At 40.1% G+C, this 19,855-nt stretch overlaps 1 protein-coding gene and 1 long non-coding RNA gene across 3 annotated transcripts in view; both read left to right on the forward strand.

Moving 5' to 3' along the window:
* LOC136179607 (NLR family CARD domain-containing protein 3-like) overlaps nt 1–19,855 on the forward strand; it is a 32,589-nt gene that overhangs the window by 4,952 nt on the left and 7,782 nt on the right. For both annotated transcript variants that reach the window (XM_065956440.1, XM_065956441.1), the window contains exons 2-5: nt 1,161–1,481; nt 8,051–8,262; nt 8,542–10,786; nt 14,557–14,730. In XM_065956440.1, coding sequence (XP_065812512.1) covers nt 1,219–1,481; nt 8,051–8,262; nt 8,542–10,786; nt 14,557–14,730 — 2,894 coding nt within the window. In that variant the 5' untranslated portion in view covers nt 1,161–1,218. The remainder of the gene's footprint in view (nt 1–1,160; nt 1,482–8,050; nt 8,263–8,541; nt 10,787–14,556; nt 14,731–19,855) is intronic.
* On the forward strand, nt 1,512–3,248 carry LOC136179630 (uncharacterized). The gene is made up of 2 exons (XR_010666603.1): nt 1,512–2,162; nt 2,767–3,248. It is a non-coding gene; the product is annotated as an uncharacterized lncRNA (long non-coding RNA).

Here is a 19,855-nt window from a genome sequence, read left to right on the forward strand (position 1 = left end):
TTGGTTTAGGTCTGTGTGGATGTAACAGTTTGTGTAAGACTCTCATAGCAGCAGATCTATTTTTGGAGAGGAGCCGAGTGTATGTTGTGAGCTTAAATGACTTGAATGTAGATATCTGACAGTTTCAAGTGAAGGTAATGTCACCTCTCTAGCCTTTTAGAAGTGTTCCCAAATGGTAAAAGAATTTGTAGGCTGTACCAGCTAACAGAATATAACAGGACCGTTAACATGAAAAGTTTGTCAGCCATTTGTGTTCTGTTGCTGTTGTCTGACCTCGGCCCAATAAATTCTAAGATAAGCCACTGTCTGTTTCACCATTTCATCATTGGACATTTACAGCAGAAACATCATGGCGTCATGATGTTCTTACATGCTTTTATATTTTGATATCTTTTTCTCTATATGGGTAATGTGCAATATATGTTGTGTTTTATACATGGGTCTGTACTTTTCTGTTGACATGTCGATGTGTTTTTCTATTGTTTTTATGGATTCTACTGTGAGGCCGCTGAATGTGTGCAGCACTTTGAGCCCAAGACAAATGTCTGAAGTTATAGTATTTACAGCTGCTCCTTTGAGCCCAAATCAACGCCACAGCGCGCTTCTTTTTATCATGTTGGACTTGAGACAGCGAGGCGTCAGTTTAAACACACCTGAAGCTGGTTGACCCGCTGTTAAAGAGATGCTAGTCTGTGCTCTGTTAATCATGTTACACCAAGCAAAGCCATTCCAGCATATAGAGCACCATTGTGACCCTCCCTCTGCCACTGTGGTCGGTAGGTTGAGCAAATTCACCCGCCACTGCAAAAAGACACCCGTATGTGACGAGTGCTGATTTCCAACCCTGTTTTATACACTTCTAGTTGTACAAATGTCCTAAAGGTCATGGTTGCTGTTAAATACTAACATGTTAGTTTAATGTTTAAAGTTTAAGACTCAATGTCTTGTTATTGGCATTATTCAGGGCAGATCAGACGGACAAATCATGTTAGGATCAAAACAAAGTGCACTGAGGTGCTGCATCAGGTACTTAGGCAGACAGGAAGGAAGAGAAAATCAAATGAAGGATCACATCAGGTAATGAGATGTGGACACTTGACCATTTCTGTCTTTCACATTTTTCCTGCTTGTGTCTCACCTGTTTGTTATTTTGTCCTCAGGTTGTTTTACCTGCATGAACGTCTTTTATTGTCCTCTGATCAATCTGGAGATCAGAAGATGGGTAATGGAGGGGGCAAAGAGGAGAACAGAGCAGAGTCTCCTCTGTCCAGCTGTCTCTCTATGAAGAGTGACCGGTCTAAAGATTATCCTCTAGACTTCAGTAATGAACCAGGACCCTCAGATCAGAAGATGAGTGATCGAGGAGACAAAGAGGAGAACAGAGCAGAGTCTCCTCTGTCCATCTGTCTCTCTATGAAGAGTGACCGGTCTAAAGATTATCCTCCAGACTTCAGTAATGAACCAGGACCCTCAGATCCACAGTAAGAGAACTTTTTTTAATCACCAAACTGTCAATCTAAAAAAAGAGTCCTGAACACCATAATGTGTTGATTTTCTTGTTTTTAATCATCAACCTGCACACAGTGATCATCCAGAGAAAGTCACTGAACTCATAACAACATACTAAGGATTATATATATGTATTATATGTTTATAGATAAGATAATATGATTTCAGTATTGACTCTTTGGTTGTGTATCTAGTCGTCTTCTCTGTGATTCTGCAGGAAGAAGTCTTTTAAACTGATCCTGAAGTTTAGTGAGATCTGCTGTGATCGTTTTCTTTCAATCATTTTTTCTGTTGTGTCCACTCTTTGTTTGTCTTTTTTTATTTTTTTAACATGACTACACAATGAGATCTTTTTTTTTTTTACTGAAGTACCGTAACATCTGGTGTAAGATCATAGACTGTAAATATTACTGGACGAACCCTGACCCGTCTGTTACATAGGCAGAAAATGAGTCCAATCGACGGCCGCATCCATATTGGATTTGCAGTCTCAACCTAACTTCGGATCAACCTAACGACAGCAGTAAGGCGGGACCGGCGGGACTTAACTCCGCCCATTCAGCTCGACGTTAGCAGTCCACTTCACAGCATCGCTAACAGCTAGGCTGCTATCATCAACTATTCCTGCTCGTCCTGAGAAAACTCTATAAACAGTAAGTTAACATTTAACTTTTCTGCAACACAGTTAAAACTAATTATATTCAACCCAAATATTTAATTAAAGTCTTAAAACTACACTTTTTTAAATATACAACTATGGTTATTAGTTATTTGTCAGAGCAGTTAGACTTTGTCAGTGTTAGCAGAGAAATACATTAACAAAGTTTTATCCATAAACTGTAAATAAATATGAGACATCCAGAAGAAATCAATATTACAAATCATACAGTTCATGTTACTGTTCTGACAAAAAGAGGAATGTCTGTGTTTTATATTTACTGATGTCAACAGCAATGAGGTGAACATGACAACTAAAAAATAATGATTTAGTATTTATTATAAGACATTTGTTTTCTATTGAACCTGTGAAGTCATGGAGTCTGTGGACAGTGTCAGCTTCACACCAAAAACTTTAGTATGAGAAAAAATAATGTTTAAGACAGGCACCTATTATGATGAGTTGCAGCTACCTTGTTCAATATTATTCCTGCAGATGTGGCTCATAACAAAAAAACAGCCTGAGCTGTCACATGTAGTTAACTGTACATTTTGTCTTGTCTGAGGCATTAATTGAACACCTTTGTATTTCTCCTATAGACACAGTGTGGATTATTGGTGACTGGTCCATCGAGGTGCCCAGAGAGCTGCAGAGACAGAGGAAGAAACCTGAGCCTCAACAACATCTGCATTTGTTGGTTCTTCTGGGGTGGACTTCAGTTGCTTCTCTTCAACAGCTCGCTGTGAGGGAGGTCTCCCCCGGATGGCCTGAGTGATGTCACCCACAGGCTGAGAGCTGAGGCGGGTTTTAAACCTCCTGACAAAGCGTTACACCGCGCCCACCTGTCAAGCTGGTCAGCAACACGCCTTATTGTGAATAACTCTTATCCTTCATCAAATCAAAACTGATGAGTCATCAAAACATTCACCCCCCCCGTACAGTGTGTGTCCATCCAGACATGAGCTAATCACACCTATTTGTTTGTTTTGTACCAAGCTGTAAACATGTTCATCTCTGCTGTAAAAACAGACTTTTTTTAATGTTGTTTTTCAGATTAAATAAATATTTCTATATAAATGCACTCCTTTATGTCTACTTATGAGTATACATTTCAGATTTGAAATGACAAGACTAAAATGTGCATTAATGCTCAACTCAATAGCTTAGGGAAGGAAGTCTACTTTTACACAACTTTTTATTCTTTCGGCATTTTCTTTTACCAAATACTAATGTAGTTCATTTCTTAAAATGGGATGGAACAGAGTCATTGTGAATAAAAACAAATGATTTAGAAATGTAGTCTTCCCAGATCAATATCACATAATATCAACTTCTCCCATCTAAACTGGACAAAGGGTTTTAAAATGGGAAGAAAATAGTTTGATTGCAAGTTGTTTGGAGGAGATCTAGTTTTATTTGAACAGCATGAATACAGTCTTCCAAGGTGCAAACCCTCCTCCTCCTCCTGAAGCCTGTGGAGCTCCTTCATGTACTGCTATCTTATCTGCTGGCCATCTTCTCTCAGCAGAACGTCGACTGTTGAAAAGTCATTCAGAAGAAGCTCGAGCATGTGACATGGATCCTGGAGAACATGGACTTTTAGTGAGGGGTCTTCAGGATGGCAAAGAAAGAGAGAAAATATCAGTTATTCATTAAATCATTTTTTTGTTCTCATCTATTTTTCTGTATTCATCTGTGTGTACGAGTACATTTATAAATCCAACAGTGTACTACCCAGACAACAAAGGTCCAGTATTCAGGTAATCAACATCTATTCAAAGTTAAGAAGATAAACATTATTGTAATCATGCTGTTTTCAGCTCTCTCACTCACACAATGATATTCCACATCAAACTGTCTCAGATTTTGTGTGAGGAAAAATTAAGCAGTTTATTGTGGATAGTACTTCATCTTAACATGAAACAAATATAACCTGAATTATTTAAATCAGTAACAGGTCCCAACTCTCTGTGCTTTAGTACAGAACATACAGTAACTCATTTATTATTAACATGAGCTCAGTACATGGCTGTATTCTTCAAACTATTTCTTATACTTTATATCTATGTGCTTCAAATCTTATTTTCATTCCATATGTTATTTATATTTTATATTTCTACTGCTATATTCTGTGTATGAGTTCAGTGAAACTTAATATGGTTATTAATATAGTTCTTAATGGTTACAGATGCTCTTACAAAGTGACGTTTTTTTAATTTGTTAACAGTTTGCTCAAATCTTAAGACACTACATCAACCATGTAACTTTAATGTCATCCTCTATAACCTACACAGCACATTAGGTTCAGTTCAGTTTATGTTACTGACGGATAATTACTACACAAAGTTTGTTTTTTAATGTCCACATTTAGGTGGAGTATAACATTCATCATAACGTCAGATAACCATATTTACAGTCTGTGGTTAACCACCGAGCTGAACTTTTAGCTTCTAACATCACACAAACTCATTATTTTCAACATCTTAACAACAAACATTTCTAAACCATTGACCGTAAATAATGTAAATAATGTAAATAATGTAAATAATGTAAATAATGAGCTACACAGTTAGCCGACTGGTTTACAAGCTAACGCTAAACAAGCTAGGTCCGTAAATATAAACACATGAGTAAGCAGTAAATATAACACTACTATATCACTTACCGAAAACAACTGAAGCATCAACTTGTTGGATGGTCTGTTAACCGCACAGCAAGCCATGTATGTTGTCAGATATGTGTTAAACAAACTCTCCAAACGAAGTAAAAAAGAGGAGAAATCAGACGGATCAAGCTGTTAGCCTCCTGACCTGCTGACCTCCTGACCTCCTGACCTGCTGACCTCCTGACCTGCTGACCTGCTGACCTCCTGACCTGCTGACCTCCTGACCTCCTGACCTGCTGACCTGACAGACAGATGCAGCGCGCAGAGCTGTCAATCAAATCTGACACAACTATGGGCATAGTCGTTTTCCTTAATAGAATAAAATCCGATGAGTTATAAAAAAATTCACCCCCCCCACAGTGTGAGGAGAAGGGGCCGTCAACTTATCAGATATATCTCGTTTTTTGAACCAGGCTGTAAACATGTTGATTCCTGTGGTAAAAACGGGCTTTTTTGGCTGTGGGCTTATGGCACTTCCGGCGCTTCTGCAGCCAGCCTCAAGAGGAACCTCGAGGAACTGCAGTTTTTTGTACTTCCGCATCGGCTTCATTTTTCGAGACCGGAGGTTACCCCTTGTGTAAGATGCACTTTTAATACCTGTTTTTTTTTTCATCTTAAAAGTTGGCTCTGTCTTATACAAAGGTGCAACTAATATACCAGTATAAAGTGTTGACACATGAGCCATCATTACCGCGGGTGCAGAAGTCACCATCACTGTGTGCGACCAGACGATTAAAAAACCATCCTCATTCATTGGGCCTGATTTACTAAAGGTTTGTGTGTCTTAAAACGTGTGCAAACTTGATACCACCAGCAAAAAATGTGTTAACTGATCTACTAACGGCGCGCTGTGAGGATTGAATCTTTCATATGAGCAAAACACGCATTGTCCATTTAGTACGTTTGACTTAATGAATATTCAATATGGGGCGTTTCTGCCCTAGAAAGGAGAAAATGCAAATAAGTTAAGTTAGTACACGCATTGTGATTTACCAAACCTGACAAAAACTGAGGTGATTGTGACGGTGTCTGAATTTAACACCTTTGAAAAGAACGTGCTAACCCAGGAGACCAGTGTTACACACAACAGGCTGCTGTTATTGAAGTTAGGAGGAGACATAGGCTCAATCAAAGAAGGCATACAGATCACGTTATTCTCCACACATGTTAATATGTTTGGAATGACAGCAGGAAACACCATGATTAAACTATATTGTTGCCTATTTAAACAAAACTGAACATCCACAGCCTCTGCATTCCAAAGAATTTCAACATTGACATTTATTTCTTCCTGTTTCCCTCTTCTCACCAACATTTTATTTTAAACTTGGGATTTCTTTTTTCTCGGGCTGTGCGTCTCTCCCCCAGCTCGTGCGCTCCTCTCCATAGTGCGCTCGTCTCCTCCCTCTACAGCCCGCTGCTGCTACGCTTGGATGGGGGGACCTCACCACTGCTTGTACCCCCGTCTTCGATACCTCTTTCCAGAGCCTTTATGTCCGATCAGACACAGCGCTGGCCAGCTGTCTGGTGCTCAACAATGTGCAGAGTGTCGCGCCTGAGCGCCACAGAGGACACAGCTCACACCTCCTGCACAATGTATGACAATTCATCTTCAAAAGATGAAGAAAAGAGAGGCCCTGTTTAATGCCCAGGTTTTCTTATAAGTCAAATTTTCTTTTTGTAATATTCAGTTTTATCTGCTATAACTCAAAAATACTGTACCTTCATTTGCCTCTTCCACTGATACCTATTTTGTGCTTGCAGTCGTCCTGCTTTCCGTCCAAACTCTCCATGACCTAAACCAGTAGAACACACAAAAGCCTAACTTAAATAGTACCGCCTCCACAAGGTTTGCACCTGGTGTCATTCACGCAAACTTTCTGAGTCGATCACCCGAAAATCACACACTCACCAAACGTGCAATTTTTTTGGAGTGAACACACAGTTTAGTTCCTTCCTTTAGTTTAGGACCTTAGTAAATCAGGCCCTCAGTGTATTAAGAGCTGAGTGCACGCTGTTCTGGGAAAGACAGCGACACAGACCAGTCTGGCTGCGCTACTTTTTCAAAATGTTTCCCTCAAGAGGTCATAATAATGAATTTACAGAAAACTGTAGGATATTGTTCCATAAATAAACCTTGTTGAACGCTCTTTTGATTGAAAGAGTCCTTTATTTATTTTTTTTAACTCCTGCACATGCTCAGTGTGCAGGTCATGACACAGCTCCTGCACATGCTCAGTGTGCAGGTCATGACACAGCTCCTGCACATGCTCAGTGTGTAGCTCTCTATAAAGCTGATTAATAACTTTGCAAAGGTCTCAGGTCTCAACCTAAATATTAAACATTTGAACTTATGGCTGTTAAAGATTGTAATGTTCCTCATATTTGTAATAATCCAGTGAATCACCAGGTCACATACCTGGGAGTAGTTATCACCATGGAGCAAAATATAAGGTGCACTTTAAATTTGAATCCCATCGTTGATAAAACTCTTGTTTACAAAGAGATTTATCTCTGAGACGAAGGACCTTGCTCTCAAAAGCTGAGGGCATTTCCAGACTCACTAATCCGGCTCTATCTTTGGATGTTGACTAAAATGTAACCAACAGATTTGATTATATGTTGTTTAACTTTCTGTGGAAAAACAAAATACATTATGTTAAAAAGAACGTGACAATAAAAACGAGTCAATGTGGGGGCTTGAACTTTTTAGACTTCACAGCTCTTAACATTCAAAGTGAACAGGCTGAGACATTTTTAAATAACCCAACATCTCTATGGAATATGATTCCTAATTATGTTTTTTCTAAAGTTGGTGGCCTGGAATTTTATTACTGTGCAACTATAATATCAGTAAAATCCCAATCAAACTATCCAACTTCCATAAACAGATACTCTTGACTTGGTCTCTCATCTTGAAACATAACTTCTCTCCACACAGATATTACATCTGGAACAATAAGGACATTCTCTACAAAAATGAATCCCTGTTTTTTGAAAACTGGTTGAAAATAACATCACACTTGTAGGTCAGTTATTGGACTCAGATGGTAGACTCTATGGTTACACAGACAGACTTCTGCACATGCTCACTGAGGAGGACATGGCACACCTTTTTAAAACACTGCTTTTTGTGTCTTTATTTGATTTAGTCCACCACTGGTTTCTAAATGTCAGTCTCAGTTTTCACAGCTTTATGATTTCCCTTATCTCCACAGAATAACAAAGGGGTCTGTTTCTGTGGAGGAGCAGCTGTCCAGCTGTGCTTTGTGTCAGGGCCTCCTGAGAGATCCAGTTTCTACCAGATGTGGACACTGGTTCTGTAGACAGTGTCTCACCTCATACTGGGACCAGTCTACTTCATCAGGAGAGTCCTCCTGTCCCCAGTGTGGAGAAAGATCTAAAATAAGAGGAGGACTGCAGATATCCAGTAAGTCCAGCACTGTAATAAGTAAGACTGAAGTCATTGTGTCTAAAAACAAGACAAAGCAGTTAGTATTTTCATTGATATATAGTTCAATGAAACATTTACATTTTATCTGATTCTTGCTGTCAGTTTATATTCAGTATATTTTATTTCTCTTGTAGCAGCACACATTTATTACACGGATGTTTTTGTGTCATGCAGTTTGCTTAATGTGTAATAATAAAAATTGTTTATTTGATAATTTTATAAATCCAGTCTCAGGATATGTTTCTTCTCTTTCAGCAGATAGAGGTCTGCAGGAGGTTACAGATGAACTTAAGATCAGTCTGAGGAAGAGATGTGAACATGTGACTGAAGGAAGTGATGAAACAGGAAGTAGAACCCTCCTCAAAAGGATCTACACTGAGCTCTACATCACAGAGGGACAGAGTGAAGAGGTGAACACCCAACATGAGGTGAGACAGCTTGAGACAGACTCTAAAAAGAAGACCCTCCATGAGACTCCAATCAAGTGTCAGGACATCTTTAAAGCCTTACCCGACCAACAGAACCAAAAGACAGAAGCTCAACCCGACCAACAGAACCAAAAGACAGAAGCTCAACCCGACCAACAGAAACAAAAGACAGAAGCTCAACCCGACGAACAGAACCAAAAGACAGAAGCTCAACCCGACCAACAGAAACAAAAGACAGAAGCTCAACCCGACCAACAGAACCAAAAGACAGAAGCTCAACCCGACCAACAGAACCAAAAGACAGAAGCTCAACCCAACCAACAGAAACAAAAGACAGAAGCTCAACCCGACGAACAGAACCAAAAGACAGAAGCTCAACCCGACCAACAGAAACAAAAGACAGAAGCTCAACCCGACCAACAGAACCAAGAGACAGAAGCTCAACCCGACCAACAGAACCAAAAGACAGAAGCTCAACCCGACCAACAGAACCAAAAGACAGAAGCTCAACCCGACCAACAGAAACCCATCAGACTGGTTCTGACAAACGGCGTCGCTGGTGTTGGAAAAACCTTCTCAGTGCAGAAGTTCACTCTGGACTGGGCAGAGGGCTCAGAGAACCAAGACCTCAGTCTGGTGATCCTGCTTTCATTCAGGGAGCTGAACTTGATCAGAGATAAGGAGTACAGTCTTCTTGAGCTGCTCCGTGTTTTCCATCCAACATTACAGAAGTTCACAGCAGAGACGCTCGCTGTCTGTAAACTGTTGTTCATCTTTGACGGCCTGGATGAAAGCAGACCGTCGTTGGACTTCACAAACAGTGAGGTTGTTTCTGATATCACAAAGAAATCACCGTTAAACACACTGTTGACAAACCTCATCAAGGGGAATCTGCTCCCCTCAGCTCTCATCTGGATAACTTCTCGACCTGCAGCAGCCAATCAGATCCCTCCTTCATGTGTTGACAGGGTAACAGAAGTACGAGGCTTTACTGACGCCCAGAAGGAGGAGTACTTCAGGAAGAGGTTCAGTGATGATGAAGATCTGTCCAGCAGAATCATCTCACACATCAAGACATCCAGGAGCCTCCACATCATGTGTCTGATCCCGGTCTTCTGCTGGATCACTGCCACAGTTCTGGAGCACATGATGAGCAGAGAGCAGAGAGGAGAGCTGCCCAAGACCCTGACTGACATGTACTCACACTTCCTGCTGGTTCAGACAAAGAGGAAGAAGCACAAGTATGATGAGGGACGTGAGACAAGTCCACATGAGCTGATGGAGGCTGACGGGGAAGTTCTTCTGAAGCTGGGGAGGCTGGCGTTTGAACATCTGGAGGATGGAAACATCATGTTCTATAAAGAAGACCTGGAGCGTTGTGGTCTTGATGTCACAGAGGCCTCGGTGTACTCAGGAGTTTGTACAGAGATCTTCAAAACAGAGTGTGTGATCCTCCAGAAAACAGTCTACTGCTTTGTTCATCTGAGCGTTCAGGAGTTCCTGGCTGCAGTCTACATGTTCCACTGTTTGACAAACAGGAACACAGGTGTAGTGAAGGCTTTCCTTAAAGACATCAAAGTCATTTTTCAAACTCCTGAAAGTGATGACTTATCCCTGGAAGTCTTCCTGAGGAGTGCCATGGAGAAATCCCTGAAAAGTAAAAATGGTCACCTGGACCTGTTTGTTCGCTTCCTTCATGGCCTCTCTCTGGAGTCCAACCAGAGACTCTTAGGAGGCCTGCTGGGTCGGAGAGACAACAGTCCAGAAATGATCCAGAGAGTCATCAACAACCTGAAGGAGATGAACAGTTATGATATCTCTCCTGACAGAAGCATCAACATCTTCCACTGTCTGACGGAGATGAACGACCTCTCAGTCCATCAGGAGATCCAAGAGTTCCTGAAGTCAGAGAACAGATCAGAGGAACTCTCTGTGATCCACTGCTCTGCTCTGGCCTACATGCTGCAGATGTCAGAGGAGGTTCTGGATGAGTTGGACCTGAAGAAGTACAAGACATCAAACCAGGGACTACAGAGACTGATTCCAGCTGTGAGGAACTGCAGGAAGGCAAAGTAAGTCCAGATGTGATTAAATATGAGTAAAAATAAGCTGTTTAGTTCTTCAAATATATACTATACAATATCTAGGTTTTTGAAAACAGTGTTTATCTGAAATATTAACAAACTCTTCAGTCACTTGTATTTTGTTATAAGTTTTCTTGAGCTGCTTTAAATGCTGTGAGTGAAATATGTCTTTTTTTAGATCTAGTGTTTACCAACTTCAAGGTCACAGGTCATTTGTTTCATTATAATCCCTACATTTACTATTTTTCTTTTATCATCCTATTAGTGTCAGTAATAACAATAGTGATTATTGTTACAATAAATATTATTATCATTACAACTAGGGCTGTCGTGGTAACCACAAAAATGAATAACCGCGTTAAAAAGAAGATCTCAGTGGTGACCGCACGTTGAGTCACTTCACCCCACATAATGTTCAGATGGACTCACAGGAAACTGCACTGATACCTAAACCCAATGTAACTTTGCCCCTTTGTTAACATTTCAGCTTTCAATCAAATGAAAAAGGAGAACCAGCTGATTTAAATGATGCAATTTGTCAAATCTAGCAAAAGAAATCTATGTGAAATGAGGAAACATCTCATTTTAGCTCTCACCTCGCAAATATGCCTCGTATCAATCAATCAATCTTTATTTGTATAGCGCCAGTTCATAACAAGTGTCATTTCAAGACGCTTTACAAAAAGCAGGTCAAAGACTTTACTCTTATTTAATGTTACAAAAGAGCAGGTAAAAAGACTTTACTTATTTCAAGAGTAACTAAACCCTAAAACCACTTTTTTCAACTATAAACCTCTGTATCTGAGTATTAAGTAGTGTTATGGATCAATCCAAGTCCCAATCTCGACATTTGAGTACAAAGTATTGAAATTTGAAATATTGTGTTAGAAATGTGCATAGTGTCTACCCTTCTGTTTGAAAAATTCTAAAAAATTCTGCCGTACAGTATGACGTAGGAGTACAGCCCCACGTCACCAAACCTATAAAAGCCTCGTCACCCGACTCGGCGAACTGTGGGGACTCAAGTGTGTGTGTGTATTTGTGTGTGTGGGGCAAACATTGTATCATGTTGCGGCTGATAACGGCGCGAAAAGAGTGAGTGGGGGAGTTTACCCCCCCCCAAGATTGGACCTGGCTTGAAAATAGGAAAGGGGCAGATGGGATAAGATGCAGGAAGAGGGATAGGGAACAGGGGTGTGGGGGGGGGGGGGGGGAGATCAGAGAGCTCAAGAGTTCCCAGGAAATGATGTTGTTAGTAACTGAGATTTACAGATAGTGACATGCAGTAATATGATCTCACAGAGAGAGGGAGGGAGAGAGGGGAAAGAGAGAGAGAGAGAGACAGAGAGAGAGAGAGGGAAAGAGGGAGAGAGAGAGAGAGAGGGAAAGAGAGAGAGAGGAAGAGAGAGAGGGAAAGAGAGAGGAAGAGAAAGAGAGAGAGAGAGAGAGGGAGATATAAGAGAGAGATAAGAGAGAGAGAGAGAGAGAGAGATGAAGGTACCAGTTCCCCTGGTAGTCTAAGTCTATAGCAGTATAACTAGGATCTGGTCTACACCAGCAGCAGCCCTAACTATAAGATTTATCAAAAAGGAAAGTTTGAAGTCTGTAATTTATTAAAACTTATTTTATTGTTTTCTTAACAACAACGCAGTGCATGCTGACACTACACACACACACACACACACACACACAGCTGAAATACAGCACCGTCATACAGCAACAGTTATAATCATGACAGTTGGTTTTCAAACCTGTACAGTACGATTTGGCTACAGGGAACATAACGACAGGCTGAGTACTTACTAAAGAAGAAAATGGACTCAACTTGACCAGAACTCAGTAAAGTCTGTGCAGCATCTCACATGCTCTCTCGCCCTTTCTCTCTCTCTATCTCCCTCTTTCCCTCTCTCTCTCTCTCTCTTATTTCTCTCTCCCCCCTCTCCCTCTCTCTCCCTCTCTCTCTCTCTTTCTCTTGTATATGGTCTGTAGTCAATCTTACTGTACAGATTTGTACAGATTTGTATAGAATGAACTGTCATGGTGTTTTTTCGTAGTCAGAAGTCTTAAGAGGAGGTGATTCTGGTCATACCTGTTGCTGCTGTGACAGTGCTTCACTTCAGCACCAGGCGCTGTCTGTCTGCAGCGCTGCTCTGTTCCACTTATTATCACAGCGTTATGTTAAGAAAATTATCTAATAAGTAAAAGTCACAATCTAAATAACATTGTGGGCCATATGTCACTGCTGTAGGGCAAGTTTCTGACCCCTGATTCACAAACAAATAAAAAGGGGGGGGGGGTGTCACCACGGCAGCCCTAATTATAACACCATTAACCAAAGACTGGGATAATGTTGAATGCTGATTTAAAGGTTAACTCCTGCACACGGTCTATTAAGTAAATCAAGAATATTTTTCTTTGTCTTGATTTAAACCGCTCGGACATTTTTGTTTTCCTCCTTCATGGACTCGAGCCAACGTCACAAGATTAAAGTCTGACGAGTTGTGTTAGCGTGCGTGGAAAGGGACATTTGATTAGTTTTTCTGTCCTCACTTTATGCTGATGTAAAGGGTTAAAAAAAAGTGTATATAATTCATTAAAATGTGTTTCGTCTAAAGCTAAAAACAAAGGTTATCAAAAACTTAAAAATGGATTACAAGATTTGAAAACTGTTAAAAGTTATTGGGACAGTCAGAACAAATGTATTGAGTTAAAAAGAGACCCCAGTATATCTTTTTATGTTTATGTGTCTAAAATAGCTATTTAGAGCCGAATTCCAGTGCACTGAACTTGTTACGATGTTATTGCAATCCTCAATCAGGTCACTAGAGGGCGCATAGCGCTTGTGAGGAGCATAATACCCCAAAGAGGCAAGTTCTAAACTTTGTTGCTTCTTTGTATTTACATACAGGTGGGTTTATTGAAACCACAAGCATGGACACCAGTATAATGGTTAAGAGTGTTGGGAATTTAGTAAGTAAAGTATAACGGTTGTAGTTGAGTATTTTTACAGTTAGGTATAAGTGAAAAGTAGATGTTAAGCATGCTAGGCTAGCGCACCTGTTGCTAGTAAGTAATAAGATTACGGAGCACGTGGAAATGCTGAGACACATTAAAGGGGTTTGTTTTGCTAATGATTCAGAAATCAGAGCTAATGTAAATATGTCATGTTCTTATTTGTGTATATGTTTGTTGTTGACTTGAAATAGAGACAGCTGTGTGTGAATGTGTGATATTTGAGGCTGAGTATGCTAATTTGAGTAAGTAAAAACCACAGCTACTCAGGTTAAAATTGTATATATTGAATAAATAAATAAATCCTGCAGCCGAGCTGAACACAGCTAAACTGTGTTGCTTCTTTGTATTTACATCCAGAAACTTCTTCTCTGGCACCACTAGGCCAGGTCGGGGGAGCAACACTGACAGTAGAAGAACTTAAAGTAACACCATTAACCAGATAACTGTTTAGTAAAAGTGACATGATTACTGAAGTTACCAACAGTAATACCTTACATCACGTTACAGACAGAAGGTGGCCGGGTGGAGAAAAAAGTAAACCGGACAAAATAATACATTTTGTTTTTGTTTTACACACATTTGTTCCACATTTAATTGTGTTAGTAAGGTATTATGTTCTGCGGAAAATTTAAAGTATTGTGCTCACCTTTATTTTGTTAAAGGAAGTCGTGTCAGCAGACTGGGGACTCAATTTATGTTGTTTGTTGACACAACAGAATGTCAGAATGTTAATGTCATGACAGGTTTTCAGACTGTGGACTGTCAGAGACTCACTGTGAAGTCGTGGCCTCAGCTCTGAAGTCCAACCCCTCCCATCTGAGAGAGCTGGACCTGAGTGACAACAATCTGCAGGATTCAGGAGTGAAGCTGCTGTGTTCTGGACTGAAGAGTCCAAACTGTAGACTGGAGACTCTGAGGTAAGACAACAGGTTTCATTTCTCTGTTCAGATTCATATGAAGTGAAACTAAACTGTAGACTTCAGGCTGATAATCAAATGATCCACACTGAGGATCTTAATGCTGAAGTCCATTTTCTTCTTCTGTGGTTTTATCCATAGAGTGGTAGCAATTTAAAGCCTTACATTTTAAACCTAAATATATATAAAAAAATAACTTGTTGTATATTTCACTCTTTACCACCTGAACAGCTGATTTTTAGATAAATTATGAATAATTAAACAAAGAAAAACAATCATTCCAATTTCAACCATCAGACGTAAAAAAGACGTATTTTTTTTTCGATTTAAATTGTGTTCAGTGATGTCTACAACGTGCAGTTTCTGTGCAGCTGTGTCGCTCTTTTAGTTCCGTCTGTTTTCACTTTCTGGTGTTTGCACTCCTATTAGCTACAGTACGGTAGTTGAGTTCTCAGCCTGCAGGGAAAGTTATGAGGCACAGACTCCTAGCTTGCGAGTCGCGCTGCCCGACTCACTCCGCTCGTCACTCTTTAACTTTAATATAGGACTCTTTTAGGGCTGCAACTAACGATTATTTTAATAATTGATTAATCGGTTAATTATTTTTCCGATTAATTGATGAATCGGATAAAAAAAAAAAACATTTTGAATTTCCACACGTTTATTCAAAAACAGAACATTAGTTCATTGACAGTGCAAAAAAAAGTGCAAAAACAACAGGTTACTGCTCGGACGTCTCCATGAGCTTCGTGAAATGGGTCCTTGAGGGAAGAGTGTAGCCAGGGTTCAAGGTGGAGATCATGGTAGTGAAGTTACATCTTCATTTTCAACTGTCGTCAGAGGCCTAATGTCAGCGACGAGCATGTTGAGGATGCTATCTGTGGTGTACATGATGTTTTCTGCAATGACAAAGATAGTATTAGTATGTAAAACAGCACAATTTACATCAAATCAATATGCCTTGTTGTTTTAGTTATGAATTATTGTTATGTAAAGGCAAGAAAGTAACCCAAAGAGCACTTACAGACAACACACGTTTTTATAATATATATTTATTTACACTCATACAGGTACCCTAAAAACTTCTTATTTACACAAATTTAATTAAGTGTCTAAATGCACTTGCATACAGTGCAGTGTATTAACTCTCACCGTATTACAGAAAATTGACGCTGGAAGCTTAATCATCAAATTATTAAATCGTTGTAGTAAGTACATTGGTTTTTTTAAAGATTTATTTTTCTGCCTTTAATGGAGAGATAGGAAAGTGAGTCAGAAATCAGGGAGAGAGAGAGAGGAATGACATGCGGGAAAGAAGCCACAGGTCAGATTTGAACCCGGGCCGCCCGCTTGAGACGACAGCCTCCATACATGGGGCGCGCGCACTAACCACTGCGCCACCAGCACCCCAGTACATTCGTTTTTAATTGTTTATTTACAGCAAGCTGACAAAGTGCTTTACATTTTTTTAAAACTAAAATAAAATGAAAAACACACCTACACAAATATATTCCAACGTCAACAGAAAATAATATGGGAAAAAATCAAAGAATATATCTGACAACATATTGAACGTGGGCCTAAAAGGCAAAATAATAAAGTTTTCTTTAGTCTAAGCTTGTTTGGTGTTGGCAAAGTAAAAAGTTAGGATTAAATTAACCAGCTAACGCTAACGTTACTTTAATGAACTTTTCATGCTTGTCAAGCTGGATAACAATCACCAGACGAGCAACCGGAGACACTAACGTTACATTTTCTTACTTGAAAACTGAACAAACATGGGATTTTGTAGTGATTTACCCTGCTGTCGAGCTCTCTTCCTAGTCAGCGATGACTCTGACATGTTTACTTTTCAGGTGCTGCATCATCACTGTGGTGCTCCCGTGCCGCGCAACATCGCTGGTGCAAAGCTTGAAACTAACTCCTGTTTTTATGCATTAAGTGCTCCCACACTTTGGAAGATTTCTGTTGAACCGTTCTCTCTGCTCTGCCATGTTTAATATCTGAAATACCAGCTCCGCTCTCTCACGCTCTAGCTCCGACACGTTGTGCTGCTGTCGGCATGTAAACAGTTCGGCGTGTACGTCACCAGTCTGCGACATAGGGAGTGACGCAATAATCGTGCGACACAACAAATTGATAATGAAATTCGTTGAGGAGGTGGATGGCGCTGTGAGAATAGCGAGACGTAGCATCGAGGTGAGATCCAACATGGCGACGCGCAGTCACTGAGACCAAGAAAACAAAACACCGGGGCTCTTTTTTTACCAACAAAACACAGAACATGGATTCAGCTACCGACACTCCACAACAAGACCCCTCAAACCCAAACAAACGGAAAAAAACTTCATCCACGGACACCAGTGATCTCCAAACAACCGACATTGAGGTCAGTGTCCTCCAATCAATCAATAACAAACTGGATTTACTGGTTACATTACATGATGAAATAAAAGAGCTCCGTGCCAGCCTGGAATATGCACACAACCACATTGAAAAACTTGAACAATCAAATAACTCACTTCAAACTTCCGTCAGCTCACTTACCGAAAAAATGAACTCCGTCACAAAAGAGAACAAAATCATGAAAGAAACTATCCTGGACATTCAAACTAGAAGCATGCGCGACAACCTGATCTTCTCCGGCATTCCCGAACACCCAAACGACAACCCCGAAAACCTGCTGAAAAACAACTCAGACTCCCACCCGCCACCGTTAACCAGATCACCTTCCACCGTGTCCACCGTCTCAGATCTCATTCCAATAAAGCACCCCGACCCATCATCGCAAAACTGGAACATTTCAAGCACAAAATACTCATCAAAAGCAAGAGAAGGGAACTTAAGGACACACACTACGGACTAAATGACCAATTCCCACGTGAAATAAATGACCGGCGAAAAATCCTCTACCCTCAAACAACAGAGACTAAATAATAGACGTGTCAGCTTGGTTGTTGACAAACTCTACATAGAAGGACAGCTCTACTGCGACTCCAAAACTACCCCATGGCTCTTCTAACCCACATCCCACCTGAACTGCAGTGACTAATGAATCTTTGACTACATCTTTAACCTCTTCTACCTCGCTATTGTCTCTCCAAAAACTCTGATCTTCTACAATGAAGGTCTATATGTGTATTGTTTTTGTTATTTTATTTACTCCCTCCCTCTCCCTTATATGTCAGCAGAACACACACACACACACACACACACACACACACACAGACACACACACACACACACACACTCTCTCTCTCTCACACACCCTCTCTCTCTCTCTCTCTCACACACACACACACACACACACACACACACACACACACACACACACACCCACACTCACACACACACACACACACACACACACACACACACACACACACACACACACACACACACACACACATTCTCTCTCTCTCTCTCTCTCTCTCTCTCTCTCTCTTACACACACACACTCTCTTTCTCTCTCTCTCACACACACTCTCTCTTTCTCTCTCACACACACACACACACACACCAAGAAACCCTCAACATTCTCACCATAAATCTAAATCATGGCTCCACTTAAATTCCTAAACTGGAACATCCGTGGGATTGGCTCCCAAGCTAAAAGGATTAAAGTATTCAATCATGTAAATAAATTAAAACCAGATATATGCCTTCTACAAGAAACTCACCTGACAAAATCTAACAACCTCTGCTTAAATTCAACTGAATTCTGTCAGATATTTTCTGCTTCTTATAATTCCAGACAAAGAGGTGTATCCATACTGATCCACAAGAAAATATCACTAACTAATTCCTCCACCATCATTGACCCAGAAGGAAGATACATCATCTTAAACACGTCCATTAACAATACTAATTTTACTATTGCAAATATTTATGGACCCAACACAGATGAACCCTCTTTCTTCCATAGATTCTTTACATCATTACATAACTTCACAAACTCAAAAATAGTAATCGGAGGCGACTTTAATACAGTCCTCAACCCCACAATAGACCGCTCAGGAACTGGAAGCAGAAAATGGAAATCCACAGAAACAATAATACAATACATGGAGGAGCTTGGACTTGGCGACAGTTGGCGACTTAACAACCTAACAGCAAAATAATTCACATATTTCTCACCACTCCATCACTCTTTCTCCCGTATAGATTTTTTTCTCATAAGTAAATCAGTCATACAGGACATAACAGATACCTCAATCCATCCGATTATAATAAGTGACCACACTACAATCTCCTAACATCTAAACAGCAAGCAACTCCATAAACAACCAACCAGATGGTAATTCAGTCTCTCACTACTAAAAGATCCAAACTTTGACACAGCTATAAAGGAAGAGTGGGCATCCTTCATGGACATTAACAACACTCAAAATAACTCACCATCACTTATCTGGGAAACCGCAAAAACAGTTATTCGAGGAAAAATCATTTCATATTCATCTCACAAAAAGAAAACAGAGATAGCACAAGAGCACAACCTAGAGCTTAAAATGAAAGAAACATAAACGATCTATGCACAAACGCCAACAGAAGAGAATCTAAATAAACTTAGGAAATATTAATTAGAAATGTCAGACATAATAAATTAAAAAACACAATTTCTAATCCAACAACTCAAACACAAGCACTATGACTATAGCAACAAATCAGGAAAATATCTTGCAAATCAGCTACAGCAAAAAAAGGAAAAAAATACCATCCCAGCTATCCAAAACCCAGCGGGGAAGCTTCTCATATCACCAGATGAAATTACAACCTTTAAAAACTTCTACCAATAGCTGTACACATCAGACACAGAACCCAATTCAAAAGACATATATGAATTCCTTGATAAACTAGACATACCAACTTTAACAAAAACTCAAGCAGAAGCATTTGATAAACCACTCACAAAAGAAGAATTCTATTCAGCACTAAAGTTAATTCCCCCTAACAAAGCACCTGGACCTGATGGCTTCCCCGCTGAGTTTTATAGACATTTCTGGTCAACCATTTCACCACTATTGATCAGAATGACAGAAGATCTAATAAATTCCGGAAGACCACAGAAGAAACAATAATAGCTTCTTTAGATGCTGAAAAAGCATTTGACCGAGTAAACTGGACA

Source organism: Labrus bergylta, chromosome 7, assembly GCF_963930695.1.
Source record: "Labrus bergylta chromosome 7, fLabBer1.1, whole genome shotgun sequence".
Lineage (NCBI taxonomy): Eukaryota > Metazoa > Chordata > Actinopteri > Labriformes > Labridae > Labrus > Labrus bergylta.